General features: G+C 41.7%; 1 protein-coding gene across 5 annotated transcripts in view; it reads left to right on the top strand.

The window, feature by feature from the left end:
* Positions 1-13,720, top strand: part of LRP2 (LDL receptor related protein 2) — a 164,123-nt gene extending 150,403 nt beyond the window's left edge. For 2 of the 5 annotated variants that reach the window (XM_029071513.2, XM_029071507.1), the window contains 11 exons: positions 996-1,216; positions 2,027-2,206; positions 3,726-3,845; positions 6,954-7,044; positions 7,825-7,892; positions 8,655-8,775; positions 9,256-9,385; positions 10,380-10,481; positions 11,333-11,440; positions 11,899-11,970; positions 12,153-13,720. In XM_029071513.2, the coding sequence (XP_028927346.1) occupies positions 996-1,216; positions 2,027-2,206; positions 3,726-3,845; positions 6,954-7,044; positions 7,825-7,892; positions 8,655-8,775; positions 9,256-9,385; positions 10,380-10,481; positions 11,333-11,440; positions 11,899-11,970; positions 12,153-12,314 (1,375 nt within the window). In that variant the 3' untranslated portion in view covers positions 12,315-13,720. The remainder of the gene's footprint in view (positions 1-995; positions 1,217-2,026; positions 2,207-3,725; positions 3,846-6,953; positions 7,045-7,824; positions 7,893-8,654; positions 8,776-9,255; positions 9,386-10,379; positions 10,482-11,332; positions 11,441-11,898; positions 11,971-12,152) is intronic. The other 3 variants (XM_029071510.1, XM_029071508.1, XM_029071509.1) reach the window with 3 other exon arrangements.
* The last annotated feature ends 7,452 nt before the right edge of the window (positions 13,721-21,172 follow it).

Here is a 21,172-nt window from a genome sequence, read left to right as displayed (position 1 = left end):
GACAGTGAAATGACACTAAATGACAAACTCAGTCCAGGAGGGGCCTAAGGTCATCTACAAAGGAACTGATTACAGAGCTAGCCTTTTGAGCAGTGACACTCACAGTCTAGTATCTCTGCTAGTCATGTTTCCCCTAGAGCAAATTAAGATTTTGCCCAATGCCTTCTTTTCCAATTCAGTGCCCTGGACTTTGAAGGATTTTTTTTTCTTGTTTTAAAAAAAAGAATAATTAAATTTGGGTTTTCATTGAGCACTTTTAAATCCATGTATTTCTTGCACTTTAGCACAAATACTTGTAAACTGTCTATCTTAACTTCCCATTGATTGGATTTGAGCGAGAGACCTAGGGAGATTTCACTGGAGAATGTTAGGTTAGACTGCCAGCTCTGAGGTCAGGGACCTGGAAAGCCATAGGGAAGAAAGGCCAGTCTTTGGGAAAGAGCCAAGGAACATTCTTTTTCTCCGCCTGGACGCTGAGCCAGAGAATCTGTGTTCTTCCAAGAAACATCTCCACTGGATGAGGTCTGCTTGGCTGCATTGTAGGGGTTGGTCCTTTTGCAGCTTTGATCCAGTCTACCTGTTTCCCACCATGGTGAGAAGTGAACTCCACACCTATGTACAGTTTGAAGATCGGTAGCCATTTTTGCAATCTAATTTCTGAACCTACCAGAAAGCACTCAGAACCCCCTCCCAAACATCTCCCTGTCAAAATTCGGCTAGTCGGTTTTCTTTGAAACCCTCAACCCCACTCTTTCTGCCGGCAGAATTTCATATTGCTCCTTTTGATCCAACAGTGCTATTCCTGACCTTTGGGGGGCAACCTCTCTGCTAGCACATTTTCTTTCTCTTTTAATTAGTTGGCACACCAGATTTGCAGCCACTTCCTGGCATTTAAACAGCAAAGGAATTTGGCTTCTCCTTTTCTTTTTTCTTTATATTTAGGAAGTTAACCCCATTGTGGGAAAAGTACTAAAAACATGAATTTCCCATTGTAGGTTTATGTATTGGACCGACTGGGGAAGGCAACCTAAAATTGAGCGGGCCTGGATGGACGGGCAGCAGCGACAAACCCTGGTTTCCAGTGACCTCGGCTGGCCAACGGGCCTCTCCATCGACTACCTGAACAATGACCGGATCTACTGGAGCGATTCGAAGGAGAATGTGGTTGAGTCCATGAGACATGATGGGACCGACAGGAGGGTCGTTTTACTCGGAGGTTAGGGATGGCTTGGATGGAATTTTCAGTCTTCTTAGCAATAGCTGATGTGGGATTCTTCCTGAGCAGGTGGTTTAAATGAAAGGCATCCATTAATCCTAGTCAAAGCATATTAGCTATCACATTCACCTGAAATCAAAAGGACAATCTGGTGTGTGTGTGTGTGTGTGCGTGCACGTGCACGCATGCACACTCATCCAAGCACAGCCACATGCTTCCTGACTGCCTACTTTTAGTTTGGTTAAAATTCTTTATGGAGGTAGGTACAATTAGAAACATCTTTGAGAACATCCTTTGGTTTTCTCCTTGCTTTAGATGAGCTATAACAGGCCAACATACAAACCTGACAGCTCCTACCTAATTATTTTCAGAATAGAGAGGGAGGTTGACCCAGTAGTCTTCTGTGTACAGAGATATCTGATTTTAATTTTAAAAAACTACAGCAAAAGGTATCACAATGTAATTTTGTTTTTTTTTTTTTCCCATGGGTGAAATAAAATGGAAAGTTTGTAACTGAAAGAGATATTTTTCTGGTGAACAGAGTCAGACACCATAGATTAAACCAGCACAATTTATTTTATGCTGATCCTTCAGTTTGGAGGACATTTACATGACAGTATCTTCTGATTCAGAACTAAGTTATGGCTCCCTGGTGGCATTCCAATGTAGTTTTCCTGGAATTTCAAGACACTGATTAAAGTGTAGACATTAAGGTTTTAATTCGAGAAGAAATAATTCTGACACAAAGCAGGGCTGGATGTTTGCTTTTTAATTAACTGCGGGGTTTTTTTTGTCATTCCAATGGCCAAGAAGTAGGGAGCCCCTATAGCCTGGATGTCTTCGAAGGCCATTTATACTGGACATCGAAGGAAAAAGGTGAAGTATGGAAGGAGGATAAGTTTGGGAGCGGAGAGAAAGTGAAAGTGCTTACTGTAAACCCATGGCTAACTCAAGTTCGCATCTATCATCAACACAGATACAATCAGTCAGGTAAGCGTCAGCCCTTCATTCTGGAAACTTCTACTCAAGATTCATAGCTGAGTTGTTAAAAACTTAGTAGCACATAATCGATGGATCTCCCAGTGTAGGAAAGGTGTACGGCATTATTTATTAGTAGTAGCAGTAGTGATAGTACTTACTAAGGGCCTACTGTGTGCAAAGCACTGTAATAAGTTTTGGGAAAAGTACACAACTGAGAATTAGGTAAGGTTTCTGGCCCCTAGGGGGCTCATAAGACTGGATTTGATGTTGTCAAGTGAAATATAATAAGATAGAGAAGCAGCATGGCACAGTGGAAAGAGCCCGGGCTTGGGAGTCAGAGGTCATAGGTTTGAATCCCGGCTCTGCCACTTGTCAGCCGTGTGACTGTGGACAAGTCACTTAACTTCTCTATGCCTCAGTTACCTCATCTCTAAAATGGGGATTAACTGTGAGCCTCATGTGGGACAACCTGATTACCCTGTATCTACCCCAGCACTTAGAACAGTGCTCTGCACATAGTAAGCGCTCAAATACCAACATTATTATTATTATATAATTAGGAAATAAGGTATAATAAGCCTGTGTTTAGTGTACTTCCCTTTTTAGTGTTTATGGGACATATTGCCCTGAAGGTATATGAAGGCAGTTCCTAAGATAACAAACGCAGAAAAAGATTATGAATTGTATCCTCATGCTCTCCTGGGTTAGTTCTGGGGTCTAGTTTTGTACTTGGATTGCAAGCATCAATAGGCCCCTGTATCCCTTCCATAGGAGGAATCCATAATGCAGACCAGGTTGGCCAGTATTTGCCTTGGAGCCTAGCCACAGAGGATGTTGAGAGCCTAGGAGCTCACTTGTACCCATTCCAACTCCACTTTTGCTTTGCTGTTTGACTCTCTGGATTACCCCCGCTCCAAGAAGTATTTCACTCCCTGTTCTAGCTGGCAGAGCCTCAGCGTTAGTGTGGAGAGTTGAGTCCTTGCGTTGAGAGGACCGGACCCCTTTCTAGAAGATTGGTATCGCTGCAATTTGTAGATTGGACTCTTCACTGAGGAGTAGTCGGGAAGTCATGCACCCTACTCTCTCTCCCCACCTATTCCATGTTGTGAAATGATTCCATTATGGAATCATGGCATCACAGGTTTAAAGTGCTATTGTGTTTTTTGTCAAGACACCCAACAACCCAACACCCTTCGTCCTCATTCCTCTCCCTGGATGTTATCATTTGGCAACCACATCAACTTGGCATCAGCCAAGCCCTCTTTCTTCCAACCACATCAGTACCCTTTCCAAGTTAACACTTGGGGATCTCTACCATTGTTTGGCCCCTTGATGAAGGACAGGATGGTCCGTGAGCTCTTCAGAAACAGAGCTGGAGGGTCAGAGATATTGTTCCTAGCATGTCACAAACTTAGTAATGGAGTGTGGCGTTCCTTCTCCTGAGCCTTCACCAGCCACAAGACAGTCTTGTCTCTCCAACACCGTCCCAGGCCTCCTCCTCACTGATGTTTCCAAATCTGCATTTCAGTGCCCAACCCTTGTAAAGACGTCTGCAGCCACCTCTGCCTGCTGAGACCCGGAGGATACACCTGCGGTTGCCCTCAAGGCTCCCAGTTTGTGGAGGGGAGTAGCACTGAGTGTGATGCAGGTAGAGTGAATTGCCAAAGATGAAACTGAGACCCAGCATCTCCTTCCGGCTTCTCCGCATGTCTTCCTGCTATGTGGGCCACAAGGAGCATTTTTCCGTAGCACTGTTAATGGATGAGAAATAGAAAATCCCACTTGTTAGGGGTAGGGTAATGTTGAGGTGCTGGGAATGAATACCTGGGGATGTGAGGGTGACCAAGCATTTGCCATTCAGATGCAATTGGTAAACTAAATTATGTCACCCTAATTGTTCTGAGTCAGGTGTTAAGGTTGGACACTCTGGTCTGGAACACAAGTTGTTTGGGAAGAGAGAAGTTCAGCTACACCTCTGGAAGTCAGAGACCTGGATTCTTACCTCCTTTCTCATGAAAAAGTGATCTGCCAGTTCCCTGACTGGTTGGTTAGTTTATAAGAGTCCCAGGTTAACCTTGTCATTCATTCCATTTGAATGATCCATAGTTTGTAAGCCTGTATTTCACACGGGTGTAGTCAAGAATAGCAGAAATAGGATGGTTTTAAAGTTTTTTTCCTAAGAGAAATTGTTCATTATTCAACTTCAGAATGATTGAGCCCAAAGTATTGAATTTAGCTAGAAATGTTCTCCTTTGCCTGAACAGAAAATCTTAATTTTTAATACATTCATTTGGGGAGGTAGGGGAAGACAGGAAGGGAGCCTTGGAAATAAGTGCAGGTGCAAGGGTCCAGAAGTTAATAGAATTTGGGCAGAATTTCTGTTAGGTTCTGGAAAAGTTTGGGCCAGAGGTGGTCCTTCCTGTTTGTACTGCTAGACTATTGGCTTGGGGAGCAGGAGAAGATGGGGTAGAGTACCTACTGTCCCTAAAGAGCTGCTTGCTGCTAAGCATTCTTTATCATATTGTGATACAGTGCTCTTTTGTGTTTGAAAGAGGCTTGGCACTTCACTGAACAATGGTCCACATTGCTGCTTATGTGCTTTTTTCCCCCCCCTCTCAAATTGTGGACAGGTAGTTTTCCATGTACTGTGATTTCACATTGTTGTAGCAATTTTCTCTTTGTGACTTACATCAACTGGTTTTATTACCACATTTAAAATTGCTTTAAAGGATCTGTGCAATAAATAGACTCAAGTTTTGATTTCAGAAGGGCATTAGTATGTGAGCAGGCAAGGCTGATAATGTGTTTGATCTCAAAGAGGCTCAGATTTTTTCTTGCCTGTCATTTGTCTTTAATTTTGTTGAATCTACTCAGGCTTAGACTACACAGCCATTTTCCCCATGTAAATTTATCTCCTGAGCATGAGCCTGGCAGTCAGAAGGTTGGGTTTTACTCTCGGTTCTGCCACTTGCCTGCCGTGTGACCTTGGGCAGTTCACTTCAGTTCTCTGGGCCTCAGTTCTCTCATCTGTAAAATGGGGTTGGAGACTGTGAGCCCCCCCATGGGACAGAGACTGTATCCAACCTGATTTGCTTGTATCCCCCCAGCACTTAATACAGTGCCTGGCACACAGTAAGCATTTAACAAATGCCACAATTATTATTATTAACACGCATCAATTGTTCTAAGTTAAGGAGGCAAATAAATTGCTACATCATCTATAAAGCAGTGCTATAGCAAGGTTAAATCCAGTGCTTTTCAACTGGGTGAGAGCACAGTGCTTAGTACAGTGCCTTGCATACAAAATGTGCTCAATAGATACTATGGCTTGATTGACCTGGGAACCCTTTGTGGCATTTGACCCCGGGGGACCTGTCAGTGGGAGGAGCCGATAAACTCAAACTTCAGCAGTAACACCCAAGTCCACTCAGTTCATCAATAGTATTTATCAAGCAACTCATTTGTGTAGAGTACTGTACTAAGTGCTTGGGAGAGTAATAATAATAACTGTTTGTTAAGCACTTACTATGTGCCAGACTCTGTACTAAGTCCTGGGGTGGATACAAGCAAATCACATTTGACACGGTCCCTGTGCCTCATGGGGCTCATGGTCTTATTCCCCATTTTACAGATGGGGTAACACACAGAGAAGTTAAGTGACTTGCCCAAGGCTACATAGCAAACGTGTCAGAGCCGGGATTAGAACACGTGACCTTCTGACTCCCAGGCCTGTGCTCCATCCACTAGTGCACACTGCTTCTCAATTGAGGAAGAGGCAGAGTTTCCCCTGCCTTTAAGAAGATTGTCAATCTCCCCTGTTAGATTGCAGACACAAGGAATTCATGGCTATGTCTTATGGTTATGGAAAGAAAAAGCATGAGAGGATGAAAAAACTACGATAAGTGAACATGAATTGGGAATATTTGTAGTGCTAAAGTTTATAAATCTAAGTACTAAGAGTGGATGGTCACGATCTAGGAAGGTGGAGCTTAATCAGGGACTGCCTCCTGGAAGAGGTGGATTTTCAGGAGGGCTGTGAAGATGGGAGAGCTATCCTCTGGGAGATTTGAAAGAGGAGAGAGTTCCAGACAGGTGGAAGGTCTTGAGCAAGGAGAAGAATGTTGGCCTCTGTCATCCTCTTTCTCCTTTTACTTGCTGAATCCTCTTTCCATGCCATCTTCAAACCTCTCTCTCCCCAAAGTGGTGAGCTCTTTGGAAGGGAAGGGAGGTGGAGAGGAGGAGAGTGTCACCTAGGGGAGGCATCTCCAACATCCACCTCAACTCCCCCTATGACATGCGGTTCAGCTTGGCCCAAAGGACAGACCAAGTGTGCACTAATAATTCCCCAAACTCATCTTTTGGTGCTCTGAGAATAAGATCTGCATTTTTCAGGGGTCCTGAATGAGGCTCTCCAAATCTCCAGTTAGAGCATAAAGTGACCTGTCACTGTGGTGACTATTCAAGGTGTTCCAAGACAATACAATGAAGCTTTTCTCTCTAATACGGTTGTGGAGTCTAGCTGACTACACTTCTTATAGAATGAGGAAATGTTGAAATCTGCTCCTTTCTTACCCCAGTGTCCCTCACAAACTTTTATGCTGTTAAGATATCCATTCGACCTCCTTAAAAGAGACTTTTTGGTCAGGAAACTACCATCACAGTTCCCTGTCACTAAGAAAGACCCACATGTTGCATAATATTGTATGCTTTGCCGAGTCTGGCTTATTAACACTCGCATGGCTTTCACTCTCTGCAGCCGTTGAATCTCCTCCAACCATGCCCCCAGCATGCAGGTGTATGGATGGAGGAACATGCTATATTGATGAAAGTGGTCTCCCAAAATGCAAGTAAGTTACCGTGGGAGGATGAAAAAACTAGGGTCAGTGAATGTGAGTTAGGAATATTCCTAAGTGCTAAAGTGTATAAATATAAGTACTAAGAATGGATGGACATAACCTAGGTCAATATTAGAGGTTTAACATTAGAAGGGGAAATTCTGAAAAAAATACAGCCTTGCTGATAAGAACAAAACAATGACCAGTCCATTTGGTTTTAAAGTAGCCTGTTTTCTTCCCCAAGAAATGAACAGGGAATTAGGAGATAAATGTTCTTTTCTACTCCTCTGGCATAACTCATTACTTGCCTTAAGTATGCGCCTCTCTGCAAGGCTGCTTTGCCATGTAAAAGGCATGATGAGTGAGCAACATGTTTAATCAGCCCAATAACATTTCCTGGGAAAACTGCCCAGATAAAGCACAACAAATAGAGCCTTTTAATATTCAATTTTACAAAAGAAGGAAAGAATGTGATCATGATCCACTCCCCACTTTATACTTCAAATGAAGAATTTACTGGAGAAAAGAGGGAATCGTTGAATTTACATTTAAGCTGAAACTGTAGGTGCCACTAATGCTCTATTTAAAGTGAATTCCCAAAGGTAAATTATCATTGTTTTCTTCGGGGCATCTATGCATCCTTTCTTGCAGATAAGTAAAAGTCAGGCTGTGTTCATTGTTGGGAATTACTAAATTGAAACATATGGGATGTGGGTCAATCGTGCAGGAGGGGCTTCTAAAATTGAACCTTAAAAACAGGTAGTCCATGAATGATCTTAATTGCCTTTTCAGATGTCTTGATGGCTACACTGGAAACTATTGTGAAATAGGATTTTCTAGAGGAGTTCCTCCAGGCACAAGTAAGCTTTGGACTATTCTGAGACATGCAGCCCTATTGATCCCTTTAAAGTGTTTGCCTTTGAAGATAAAGATTTTAATGTTCACCTATGGGATTAAGCCTGTCTTTTTATTTCCTATCTGTGGCCCTTACGTGTATAAGGTTCTCCTGTTACAGACCTCTTCATTTAATACTCTTTAATATCAGTGGTCATATTTCTAAGACTGTTCTCACTCTGCAATAACCCTCTTCTTTTGCAAGTCGTGCAAAGTTTACCTTGGTACTGGCATCTCCCTTTTTTCACACTCCCTCTCCTTTATCATTTCCTCAGCCTTTGAGGTATTTTAACTGTCCTGAATAGGGAGACTATAAGCTTAATTCAGCAGCTGTTCATTCTCCATTTGTCATAGATTAATGGTATATCTTTAATATGGTGTCAGGGGGTGATTTTCTACTGATTATCATGTGAAAGATATTTTTTGACAATGAGGTATTTTACCTATAGCCACATTAAAAAAAATCCAATCCCAAATCTTCTATTATTGACACATATTTGCACTGCTTTTAGAGTATGTAATTACTTATACTCATTGTGTTTCTCAGCATGAAAATATATATTTACATTGTTTTGGTTAATTTTGGGGATCTTGGGAATGCCCTTCACACTATGTCTTATGGGAAACTGCTTAGCACTCTTTCTCTCAATTCTCTACTTTCATGGAAGTGAATGAGAGGGTAACCCCAGGAATTCCTCTATATTCACTTTCTCTTTCTACCTGAATAGCAGCAGTTGCGGTGTTGATGACCATCATCCTGGTCATTATCATTGGAGCTCTGGCCATCGGAGGATTCTTTAACTACAGGAGAACTGGCTCCCTCTTGCCATCTCTCCCTAAGTTCCCAAGGTGGGTGCTGTTGTGATTGAAAATTAATATTCCAAGAGATCTGGATCAGCGCATTCTTTTTTTTATTGCGAGGGGGGACAGGGAGGGGAGCAAGGAGGGTTTATTAAATTCATTAATTCAATTCATTCAATCATATATATTAAGCACTTACTGTGTGCAGAGCACTGTACTAAGGGCTTGAGAAAGTAAAATACAGCCAACTAGAGGAGTAGAGAAATTCTACATGTTCTCCAAAATAAAAGGAATTAAATGCTTTGATGGCACCAGTTTCCAAGGTGGCACTCTTCTCCTGCACTGACCCCAAAACTCCTGGGGGAAAAGTCCTGCTCCGTAGATACTACTTTTAATTAGGCACCTTCACAGCTTGAAATAAAATTTTTATTTTCCAAGAAAAATGGAGTAAGAGGAAATTAAACTCATTGAATGAAAAGGTACCTTGAAAAATAAGTCACTCTGTGGTTATTTGATTTTTCCTTTCAGCTTAAGTGGTTTGGTAAAATCCACGGAAAATGGCAATGGGGTAACGTTCAGATCTGGGACTGATGTTAGCATGGATATTGGAGTGTCTGGCTTTGGACCTGACTCCGCTATTGACAGAGCAATGCAAATGGTGAGAGTCACTTTCCAAATAACTTCTGAAGTAGTCATTTCAACTGTTTTTTGATGGGTTGAGAAACATTGATTTCCTTAAACATTTCCTTTAAGTGATGTGGAGAAAAACATACTTAAAAATTACGATTTCACCCGAAATAGGTAATATAAGTTCTTCGTCCAGATTTTTCACTTTGGGAAAGAAATACAATTAATTCAATTCTTCCCCACCTCTCAGCTTCTTCCCCATTTACTCAACAAAGGAGGGGACAGTCCTGTGCAGGGCTTGAAATCAGTGGAATCTCATGAATGTCAGATGCCTCTTTTCTGGGGTTTGTTTTTTCAGATCCAGGACTCTTTATGTATAAACTGAGAAATTCATTCGTAGCTCAAACTGGGAAGATGACTGCTCTCATCACTTTGCTCTCCGTATTCTCCAGTCTCCACAACCTCTCTGTGTGTTTTCTCCACCATCCAACAAGCAATCCTTTTTTCCCTTTGCTCTTCTTCCCTTTCCCTTCCATTCTTGTTACTGTTCAAGCCATTTACCTCCTCTCCATTTTTTGAGCTCTAAAAGTAAGGTTCATTGTGGAAAAGCAGGGATCATCTGTACCTCCTCTTTTGTATTGCACTCTCCTAAATGCTTAGCTCAGTGCTCTTTGCACACAGTAAGCACCCAGTAAATGCCACCGATCAAGAGTCAGGTGGGAAAATGGGAACAGAGGGAGGGGAGTTTCAGAAAGGTGGAAATGTAGGTAGTTTGTGAATTTGTGTTCATGTGATTTGATTCTCTGTTGATTGTGAGCATTTAATACAGTGCTCTGCACACATTAACCACTTCAATAAACATGATTGGTTGTCATTGTGCCTGTCTTACTGATGTGAGTTCTTTTAAGGGAAGAGATCAAATTGGTTATTCTGGGTAATTTTATGAATGGCACCTAGCGGAGCAGATGTGCATATGGAGATTTTGTTACTTACCTTACGTTGACTATGGCTGTTGTCTTTCTCAGAATGAGAATTTTGCGGTGGAAACAGGGAAGCAACCAATCATATTTGAGAATCCAATGTATGCAGCCAGAGACAGTGTAGTCAACGTGGCTCAACCCACCCCGGTGAGATATGGACACTGTCCTTCTGCGATTCTCTCAGCCTCTGTGGTCCATTGCTTTATTTCCTTCTTTCTGTACTTTTAGTTTGGCCTAAAAGCAGTGCCATTGTTGTTCCTCTCTTTTCACATACATATTTCATATGCAGTTAGAAGTGGTGGGATTCACCCTTAGCAAAATATACTCATTTTAGTCCTTAGTCAAAAAAGGGAAACGAGAGTCAATATTTTTTGATTATGCAAACTCCAAGTGAAGAGCAATCTGCCAGTAAACAAGAAGGGAAAGAGGTGAGAAGGGACAGGAGACTTCGCTAGTTCTGGATTCTCTAATAACACTGAGAGGCAGGAATCATTTCTGCCAATTCTAGCTAGCTATGAGACCACACTTTGTAAACGAAAAGACAGATGAAGTTTATTTACAGATAGTGTCAGAGAAAAAGTAAGTTTCAAACAAGAATCATTATAAACACATCTGTATGAAACAGCTGAAGAAATAATTGAATATACAGATAAGCATATAAACACATAAAAATAAAACTATGTACATGAGTACTTGATTCCCCATATGTTTTGTTATGAAATCATGAACAAACAATGAGAATGAACTTACATCATGCATATGTACATATATGGTACAATAATGAATATTCCACATACAGCTTTCAACAAAGCTTTGATAAGTGGTTTTGCTGTCACGTTTGCTCTTCATTATTCTTCCTAAGGAAAATCATTTCTTAGCGCCATACTGTGCTCTGATGAATCGCAGGAGTTTTCATTGTGAATATCGTTGGGGGGTTTAACTTCATTGTTACCTAGTCCTCGTGGACCTAGCTAACTTGAGTTTTAATGTGTTTACAGGTAACTGCTTCTGGAAATGTGGAAAATGTGAATTATGAAAATGCTGCCAGTTCTGAAGAAATAGCTGCTGGTGCACAACAGCCTCCTACAGGGACAGAAACTGCAAGGGTAATGGAGCCTGTCTGCCTACACTGTGTTAATTACTGAGGGCTTTTCATTTGTTACATTGGTTTTAACTTGGACAGATGCAGAGCCATTTGGGTTTCTAGGCAACCCTAGAAAACCCTGACTGTCCAAACTGTGGAAGTGCAGGGAGCTATTTCCAATCCTTTTTAAGTTTGGTAGTGAAAAGAAAGGAACAAAGAAGTTTGTTTCAGTTCATATCGGTGACTGTAGATGGTGTGAAGGAGTTTCAGGACCATGGGATAGAAGTCCTGGGACAATAAAACAAGCTCATTATGGGAAACGGTCTATCTTTCTTGACCGTGTGCTTGTTATGGGCAGGGTGCTTGTCCTCTAATTCTGTTGTACTGTATTCTTCCAAGCACTTAGTACAGTACTCTACACATAGTAAGTGCTCAATAAATCCCACTGATTGACTGATTTCTTCTTTAAAATCATTCTAGGAGACAAAGTGGAGTTTCTTCAAAAGAAAACTGAAGCAAAGTACCAACTTTGAAAACCCAGTCTATGCAGAGGTAAAATATCAGTGACCTGGAAATTTTCCTTCTGGGACTCAAATTATGTTGATTTACTGTGTTGCTCTGACTGACATGATCATAATTTCCTTCACCTGCTCACCTTTGTTTTCTAGGCTCTCCCCTGGTACCAGAGCCATGTTTGGGAGCTAAGCATGTACTCTGTTTGATTTTTATTTTAGATGGAAAAGGAGCAACAGGAAGAGGCTGCTGGAGTTTCACTTCCATCTCCTTCACTGCCGACCAGGATCTCTCCCAAAAGAGACCAAACTCCTGCTTATTCAGCAACAGAGGATACATTTAAAGACACCGCTAACCTGGTCAGAGAGGACTCTGTCGTATAACTAGTTCATCAATTTAGGGAATCATTAGAAATATCCTTTTGCACATATATTTTTTATAAACAGATGGAAAAAGGTTAACATTCAGTTCTCTATGAAAAATATATACCCCTTCATGCCTGTAGTTGGAGATGTCTGTTGAAACTATGCCTTGTTGGTTTTTGACTTATGCCAACTCATATTTTTGTGAACAAATATCACGATGTACTATATGTATATCTTTGCACTGAAGCTGTCAAAGTAATGTTATAAATATATTGTACATTTGTAAATTTTGGGAAGATTATCACATCATTGATGTTGCTACTTAAAGTGTCTCCTGAAGTGGTTTTTTGCATCTCTAGAGGTAAATACCTTACGTGAATGATTTGAAGGAAAAAAAATCAAGACCACCTGGGAACTTGGTCTAAATCAGGAAATTGGTCCCAGACTCTCTCCCACCAAGTCATCTAGGAAGTTCATCTGGTCCCTTTTTAAAATAGCAGTTTTGTTTTGTTTTTGTTGTTACCCATCAGCATCTAATTACTATGCACTCTTGCAAATCATCTAACTTTTTCTCATACTCTATGTGGAGAGAAGTTGAGCCCTCAAACTGTGCAGGAGATCAAAATTCAATTCAGCTTTTTTGGTTCAAGGACTACCTGAACATACAGCTTTTCTGTCACTTTTGTTGATTTTGAATACTCTCCAGATCTGTTTTGCCACTGCTTTCAAGTTAAACATACTCACTGTTGGAAGATTTGCCATCTTTAAAGGTTAATGGCATGAAATAACATAATACCTGATTTAATAAGATTTTTATTCTCTTCATCAGTAGGAAAATGAACTCACTTGGCTAACGTCTCTGGCAGGCAGCTATGCTGGTAATTGAAGGATTATAGGTAGATTACTACAAAATCTCCATTTTAATAAAAACAAGCTGCAAAGAAACTCGTTATTCAAAATATAAGCCAGGTTTTTTCATGTTAGAAAATATTTTTATTGAGTATTTATTTCTTGAGATGGACACAATAGAAAGGGAAACAGTTTCTACTGACAGACTTTTTTAGACTCTGGTTATATCCATGTATTTGTATCAGAATGTACTATATATCTTAGTTGTTCTATTGATTAGCTGGTATAGTTCCCATAACATAAACCATCAAAGGAAAGGTCTAAGAACCATTGCAGGAATGTATAATTTAACACTTAAAGTAGCGTGCCCTGCTAGCTACTCTTCTAACTGAAGATTTGTTAAATTTATAATGAATGAGATTTCTACTACTCATTTTTTTATACCTAAGTTCTCAAAATATTTGTTTCCATATTTAGAATGCTTATTGTAATTACCCTAAAATGTACCTTGATTAGAAAAGCAACTGGAAAATGATGCTGCTGAATAAATCTAATAAATGGGTTATTTTATCAGACTCATGCTATATAATTTGTCTGCCTCTGGCCCACCTCGTTTGAAGTCTAGGATGCCTCAGAATCCGTAGCTCTAGGCACACTGATGACAAAGGGTGCTCAATTTTAGGATTAAAAAGGTGTAAATGAATCTTTCTCACAGGTCACTTAAGGAAGAGTTAGCCCTTCTGTCATGGTACCCACTTTGGGAGAGAAAAAAATGGTTCATAGTAGAATAGGGACCTATGGCTCTTTTATAATGGGAATACAAAAGCAGCTTGGCCTAGTGGAAAGAGCATGGGCCTAGGAATCAGAGGGTCTGGGATCTAATTCTGATCTGCCACTTGTCTGTGTGACCTTGGACAAGTCATTTCTCTGCGCCTCAGTTACCTCATCTGTAAAAATAGGGATTAAGACTGAGTGCCCTATGTGGGACAGGGGCTATCTTGTATCTACCCCAGTGCTTAGTATAGTGCCTTGCACATAGTAAGCACTTAAGTGCCATAAAAGCACATATTTTATCCTCTCAAATGTAATTTCATCCTTTTAGTTTTCTCCTGGGTTTACTAAGTGCAGAATGTGTTCACTTGGAACCAGGAATAAAGAAATAAGTCCTGCTTCATAATGGATGGAAGTGCTTGCTTTCTGATGAAGCTTCCAAAGTCATTATGAATTTTTCAGTTACTTGTTAACTTTGTAACTTAAGCAATTCCTATTTAAGCAATATGGCCTAGTGGATAGAGCACAGGCCTGGAAGTTAGGACGTGGGGTCTAATTCTGATTCTGTCACTTGTCTGCTCTGTGACCTTGGGGAAGTCACTTTGCTTCTCTGTGCCTGTTACCTCATCTGTAAATTGGGGATTAAGACTGTGAGCCTCATGTGGAACACAGTGTCTGAGCTGTTTAATCCGTATCTACCCCAGCAGTTAGTACAATCTTGGCACATAGTAAGAGCTTAACTAATACCATAAAAAAACCTTTTGCACTGTATTTCAAATACAGTACCATATATGAGTTGAGGATTTAAGTAAAGGGAATTAATTTTCAACCATTGAACCAGGCTCTTGAAGTAAAACTGTTTTTAAGATTCTCATAAGCGAATGACTGAGTTAGGACTTGAAATTCCAGTTTCTTATCAATTTTCTAATTCCCCTTAGTACTTTGTATCTTAAATTTTCAGCATTTATGTACATAGGAGTATTTTTTACTTTTAGATTCAATTATCAGAGCTATTTCATCCTGATAGATTGGAACTATTTCCTGTTATGTTCTTATTCTCCCTTCTGTTTCCACAAACTGTAAATAATTTTTATTTTAGAATACGTAAACTCCTGGAGGGCAGGAAGCACACTAATAATAATAATGGTGGTATTTGTCAAGCACTGAAAATGTGCCAAGCACTGTGGTACTAAGTGGGAGATACATTATAAGCTTGTGGGGCGCAGTCCCTTTCCCACATGGCCTCAACTGTAGGGGAAAGGAGAACAGGTGTCTTAACCTCACTTTCAAAGATGAGGAAGTTGAGGCACGGAGAAGTTAAGTGATTTGCCCAAAGTCAAACAGCAGTCAAGTGGAAGCGTTGGGATTGGAAACGAGGTCTCTGGACTCTCAGGCCCCTGCTAGTTACACTAGGCCATGCTGCTTCTCAACATATCATACTTCTGCTGAATAGTGAATATTCATTCAATAGTGACTCACTAGGCACTTGACAAATACCACTGACTGATCTTTTATTCGAAATATCAATAATGCAGTAGGGCTGTCCAATCACATTCTGGTCTAAACTCGAGATGGGAGGTGTACAATTGTGTATCATAATGATTATGGTATCTGTTAAGTGCTTACTATGCACCATGCACTGTAATAATAATAATGTTGGTATTAAGTGCTTACTATGTGCAGAGCACTATTCTAAGTGCTGGGGTAGATACAGGGTACTCAGGTTGTCCCACGTGGGGCTCACAATCTTCATCCCCATTTTACAGATGAGGTAACTGAGTCACAGAGAAGTGAAGTGACTTGCCCACAGTCACACAGCTGACAAGTGGCAGAGCTGGGATTTGAACCCCTGACCTCTGACTCCCAAGCCCGTGCTCTTTCCACTGAGCCACGCTACTTCTCTACTAAGCACTGGGGTGGATACAAGCAAATCGGGTGAGATACAGTCTCTGTTTAATGTGGGACTCACAGTCTCAATCCCCATTTTACGGATGAGGGAACTGAGGCACAGAGAAGTGAATTGATGTGACCAAGGTCAGATAGCAGAAAAGTGGCAAGAATTAGAATTCATGACCCAGCAGAGCATTATGCAACAGTATCAAGCATTTTAAAGAGCATTTATTCTGACACAAATGGGGAAGGAAACAAGAGAATGTTCTATCCTCTTTTACCCAGTACTCTTCAACAGGGTCTTGTCCAAGTAATGTCAAATAATATTTCATGTGTAAACCCATATTTGAAATTCAGGCCGTTATTGATTGCCAATGTGCTTGAGAATTTAAACTCTTAGAGGGCAAAGGTGCAAATTAAATTTGTAGGATTACACAGGTAAGTGTTTAGTATTCATTACTTGTGATTATTTATATGTATTCCAAAAGAAGGCTGAAATTTATTCTGTGAGACTGGCAGGTAGAGGTGGCATCCATGCCATGCTTGTGCCTAAACGGGAGGTTTGTGGAGTGTTGTAGGGATTGTGACCTTGCTCTCTTCCCCGACCCCCCCCCCCCCCCAAAAGCATCAGCCAGACCTGGCTTTTGGAGCAATCTGTCAGTGTCACCTGTATGCCACACAATGACGGGTGTCACTGTCAGACACAACCAGATTCTGGAACAAAACCTTTGTGCCAGCATCAAAGCCAAGCTCATCCAACACACTGATGTCTGAAGAGTCTGTGTATGAAAGGAATGGGCACTAGGACACTCACACAGCGGTTGTCCGGTGTGCTAAACGGAGGCAAGGGAAAACGGGAGTTGGGTGGCAGAGGAAAGATTTTAAGGATGCAGAGCAGAGACTTAGACATTGTGGCATCGCAGTTGAACACCAGAGACAACTGTGGCAGATAAGCCCGTCAAAAGGCAGGGACTGTCTCTATCTGTTGCCAACTTGTTCATTCCAAGTGCTTAGTACAGTGCTTTGCACATAGTAAGCGCTCAATAAATACTATTGAATGAATGAATGCCCACTCTTCAATCATAAAGGAGGGGGTCTTTGGGAGAAAAATTTTCACGAGGGCTGCGAAACTGAGACAAAGTCCCTAAATGGAGTCAGATTCAGCAAATAGCAAACTGGCCCAATGGAGGATCATTATGGATATAAACCGAGAAAGAGCCTACTCCTCCTGAATTGGTGTATTCAGTCAGAGGCCAGAGTTGTTTGCAGTAGCTTTATCTTGGATTAGGGAGGGAAAATACACCGCTAAAACATCAAGGAAGACCAATCAGAATCACCCTTGGGGAAGGGAGAGAGGTAATACAACTGAAGACTGTGACTGATTAATCTCCGAAGCTTTGAGGTAGATGATAAGGTTGGAACAGAGGAAGGGAGTGGTTGAAAAAACCCAGAAAAACACTGCTTTATCAGCCTCCAGCCCACTATCTTCTGGGGACCTTCTAGCTAAAATGAATGACTTCTTAGCACATGCTAACTCGTGGGATTTTTGTTTGTTTGCTTGCTTGCTTTTCGTTTCTCAGGTGTACCATCTTCTTGTGGAACAACTGGAGACTTCCTAGGGGTGGACCGTGCCGTTGGGCTGGCCCAGATCACGCACCCTGGTTAGCTTCAGACTGGGCCATGGCATACCTGGAGTCAGGGATTTTCTGTGGCAAAAGATACTCGTGGTCTTCTATCCGCTCCACTGGGCAAAGCCAATCACTTCAACAACCTACAGCTGGCTCTGGTTTTTGTCTTCCCTACTCAGCTGGGAAGGGAATAGAAGAGGCAGGAGGTTGTGCTGACTGGAGGAGGGAGGAAGAAAGGAGGGAGTTGATTAACAAGAAGCTACACCTGCCAAGGTTCCTGAGGAAGAAAGCCTCGTGCCCCTTCAGAGATAGTCCCAGAGTGGACCCCTTTCTCTCAGGGAGCTGGTACCTTGGCTCTGCTGGTCTACAGAGAAGGACCTTGAGGGAGAATTTACCGCAGAAATGTAAGTGGGGTTTTGGGTGATGTTTTGGCAAAGAGAGCCAGAGTTTGGAAGTGAAGGAGAGACAAGAGCTTGGGAAACTAGAGTTCTCAGGGGTCTTTTCCATGTTTACCTCTGGAGGACTCTCACTTAGAGAAGCAGGGTGGCTCAGTGGAAAGAGCCCGGGCTTGGGAGTCAGAGGTCATGGGTTCGAATTCCGCCTCTGCCGCTTGTCAGCTGTGTGACTTTGGGTAAGTCACTTAACTTCCCTGTGCCTCAGTTACCTCATCTGTAAAAGGGGGATTAAAACTGTGAGCCCCACGTGGGACAACTTGATCACCTTGTATCCCCCAGCGCTTAGAACAGTGCTTTGCACATAGTAAGAGCTTAACAAATACCACCATTATTATTAAAATGGGGATTAAGACTGTGAGCCTCACGTGGGACAACCTGATTACCCTGTATCTACCCCAGTGCTTAGAACAGTGCTTGGCACATAGTAAGCGCTTAACAAATACCAACATTATTATTATTATTAAAGATCTCATTTGTTCAGTTGAGAGAGGTGGGTTGGGGCCAGGTGGGCAGTAGAGAGGGACAGAGAAAAGGGAGCTGGAGGAAGGTATTTTTTTCTTCAATCTTGTTGGAGGAATCTCTTCCGTCTTCCCTAGCCTAATGTGCCTCACTTCTGATCTCTCAGGCAGAAGGACAGAGCTCCAGAAGCCTGCATGCCCTGCCTATTTTGGGAATCTGGTTATCTTAATCCAGTTTATCTTAATCCAGTCTTGTTAAATTTGGTTCTGTTTGTATATTTAAAAAACTGCATTGAGTCACCTGGGAATTGCTCTGGGCTTCTTCCCCTCATGAACTAGATGTTAAGCAGGAAACCATCTCTTTATCACATCATCAAGATTTTCTTTTGGAGTGGAGGAGAGACAATAGGAGAATAAGGCCAGTTTCAAGATCCCTCATAGCTATCTCACATTCTGTCTGTTTTCAGGAAGAAAATATTCACTTTAAGTAGTGCAGAAAATAATGAGTTAACTGTCTCTGCACTGCTGATCATTGGTTTAAAGTGGGCAGACATTCATGCTGGATGTTTGGGTGTCTTTCAAAAACAAACGATTTCTCAGAAGGCCTGAGCCCCAGGGATATCAGAGAGCAAGTAGACTGCTCAAGTGGGAGGGCATTTGGCTTCTCCCAGGCAGTTGGTGTTCGGCCTCATCTTGCTTCACCAAGTAGAGTAAGGAGGCATTTTGTTCTCTGACTGAGCTGCTCAGCCCAAACAGAACTGAGTGGAGAAAATATGCACTTATCCAAAATCAAGAAGTGAAAGGGCTTGCTCTGCTCTCTCTTCCTTCAAGTTTCCTCAAATCAAACCTGCGGTCTGGACCTTCAGAAGGCAACCATTTCCAAACCCCACTATTGTATGTGACCTGTCCCCCAACCAACCTCATTTATCATAAAGGAACCAGATAGGATCTCCTAGCCAGGATGAGACAAGTCATCAGAAAATGTTTGTGATGAAACTAGGGCAGATAATAGTATGAGCCTTCAAATATGCTCTCATAGAATAACTGAAGAACTCAGCAAGGGTAGTGGAGTAAGGCTTTTGAAACAGCCATAGGACCAACAAGGGAAGATAATATATGGGATTTAATTATTAATACAGGACAGGACCTAGGCCATGCAGTATGTGGGGAAAACCAACCTAGAAATTATGACTGCAATGCAATAGCATGATCAAGTGGACAAAGCATGGGCCTTAAAGTCAGAAGGAGCTGGATTCTATTACTGACCCCACCACTTGACTGCTTTGAGACCTTGGGTAAGTCGCTTCACTTAATCTGTACCTCAATTACCTCATCTGCAAAATGGGGATTAAGACTGCGAGCCCTGTGTGGGACAGGGACGGTGTCCAAGCTGATTAGTTTATATTTACTACAGCTCTTACAACAGTGCTGGGCACATAGTAAATGCTTAGCAAATACCACAAAAAAAATTAATATTCTTGCTGCTATGTGGGGAAAAACCACAAAAAACCATCACAAGGATATGTAACTTTGGGAAAGGACACTACCAATCATTGGTATTTATTAAGCACCTACTGTGGGTATAGCAAAAGTGACAACCCAATATAATGAATAGACATGATCCCTTCCCTCAAGGAGCTTACTGTTTAGTGGGAGAGACTGACACCAAAACAAATTACAGATAGTTGAAGTAATAGTGTATGGAAAAAACGTTTGCCCTGAGGGAAAAAAAAGCTGAAAGAGGTAGCTGGTGGGGGGGGGGAAGCACGGGGGGGAGGGGAAGGGGGGGACGTGCGGGGGGGGGGTGTAAAAAGCAACTACCTTATTACAAGCTTCTAGGAGACTGTTAAAAAGATGCATTTTTAGAAACTTAGGTAAAATGTGCCATGAGAAAAAATACCCAACATGACTAATTGGCAAGATAGAGAGAATTTCTACATTTAATATTTTTGCCCTTAATTGGTTTAGATCTCTATACTAGGATGAGGGGGTCCCTAGTGAAGTTTGAAGATGGTAGGTTCAAACCAAACAAAAGAAAACATTTCTTTGCATGGCAGATGAAAATCATAGAATTCACTACCAGAGGAAGTAGTGTAAACTAAAAAAAGAGAGCAGTTTGGATTAAGTTGTAAATTTAAGTAGCTATAATTGGTACTAGTGAAAAAGGGGAATTATTTGGTAGATCCCTAAGCATTAGAATAGATGGCAAGAGGGCAGTCATCAGACAATTTTTCCAAGAATTTGGAGAACGAATAATTAGGCTGGATAGGCCATTGCTCTGATCCAGGATAGGGCAAGCGGTCTTGATTCACTGATAACCAACTGGGTAGTCTTTACTTGTCCAGGGCTGACTGATGGAAAATTACCCTCAGTATAGCAGAAACTGACATTTGGAAATGGGTGAGACAAAGAGGGATCCTCCTCTTCTTGTTTTCTGAGGTGACCACCCCCAAACATTTACACTGCCTATTCCATGCCCAACCATTTGATATTTCTATCAGGAAGGCTGAGTCAAGTAAGATTATGGTCTTAAGTTGTTTAGGGTGTATCAGTTGCCTCTTGTTATGGATTTTTATCAGAGAAACACCTCTGATCTCGCAATCGCATGAGAGGGTTTCGTGACCTTGGTGTAGAAATGAACAGACTCAAGAGAGCTAGCCGAGCCGAGAGAGCAGCAAAGGGCGTAAAGTGGCTGCCGCCCGTTCTCCCCAGCGGGGTACGAGTGACGAACAGGCCCGAGCCATCCTGAACTAGGTACCTTTATTTGCAAGCATTTCCGCGTTACACTCGACTGCAACTCTTCCAGCGTGCACCCGAAATCCTAC

Source organism: Ornithorhynchus anatinus, chromosome 9, assembly GCF_004115215.2.
Source record: "Ornithorhynchus anatinus isolate Pmale09 chromosome 9, mOrnAna1.pri.v4, whole genome shotgun sequence".
Lineage (NCBI taxonomy): Eukaryota > Metazoa > Chordata > Mammalia > Monotremata > Ornithorhynchidae > Ornithorhynchus > Ornithorhynchus anatinus.
The sequence above is the reverse complement of the archived record's forward strand: the minus strand, read 5'-3'. Positions and strand labels throughout refer to the sequence as shown.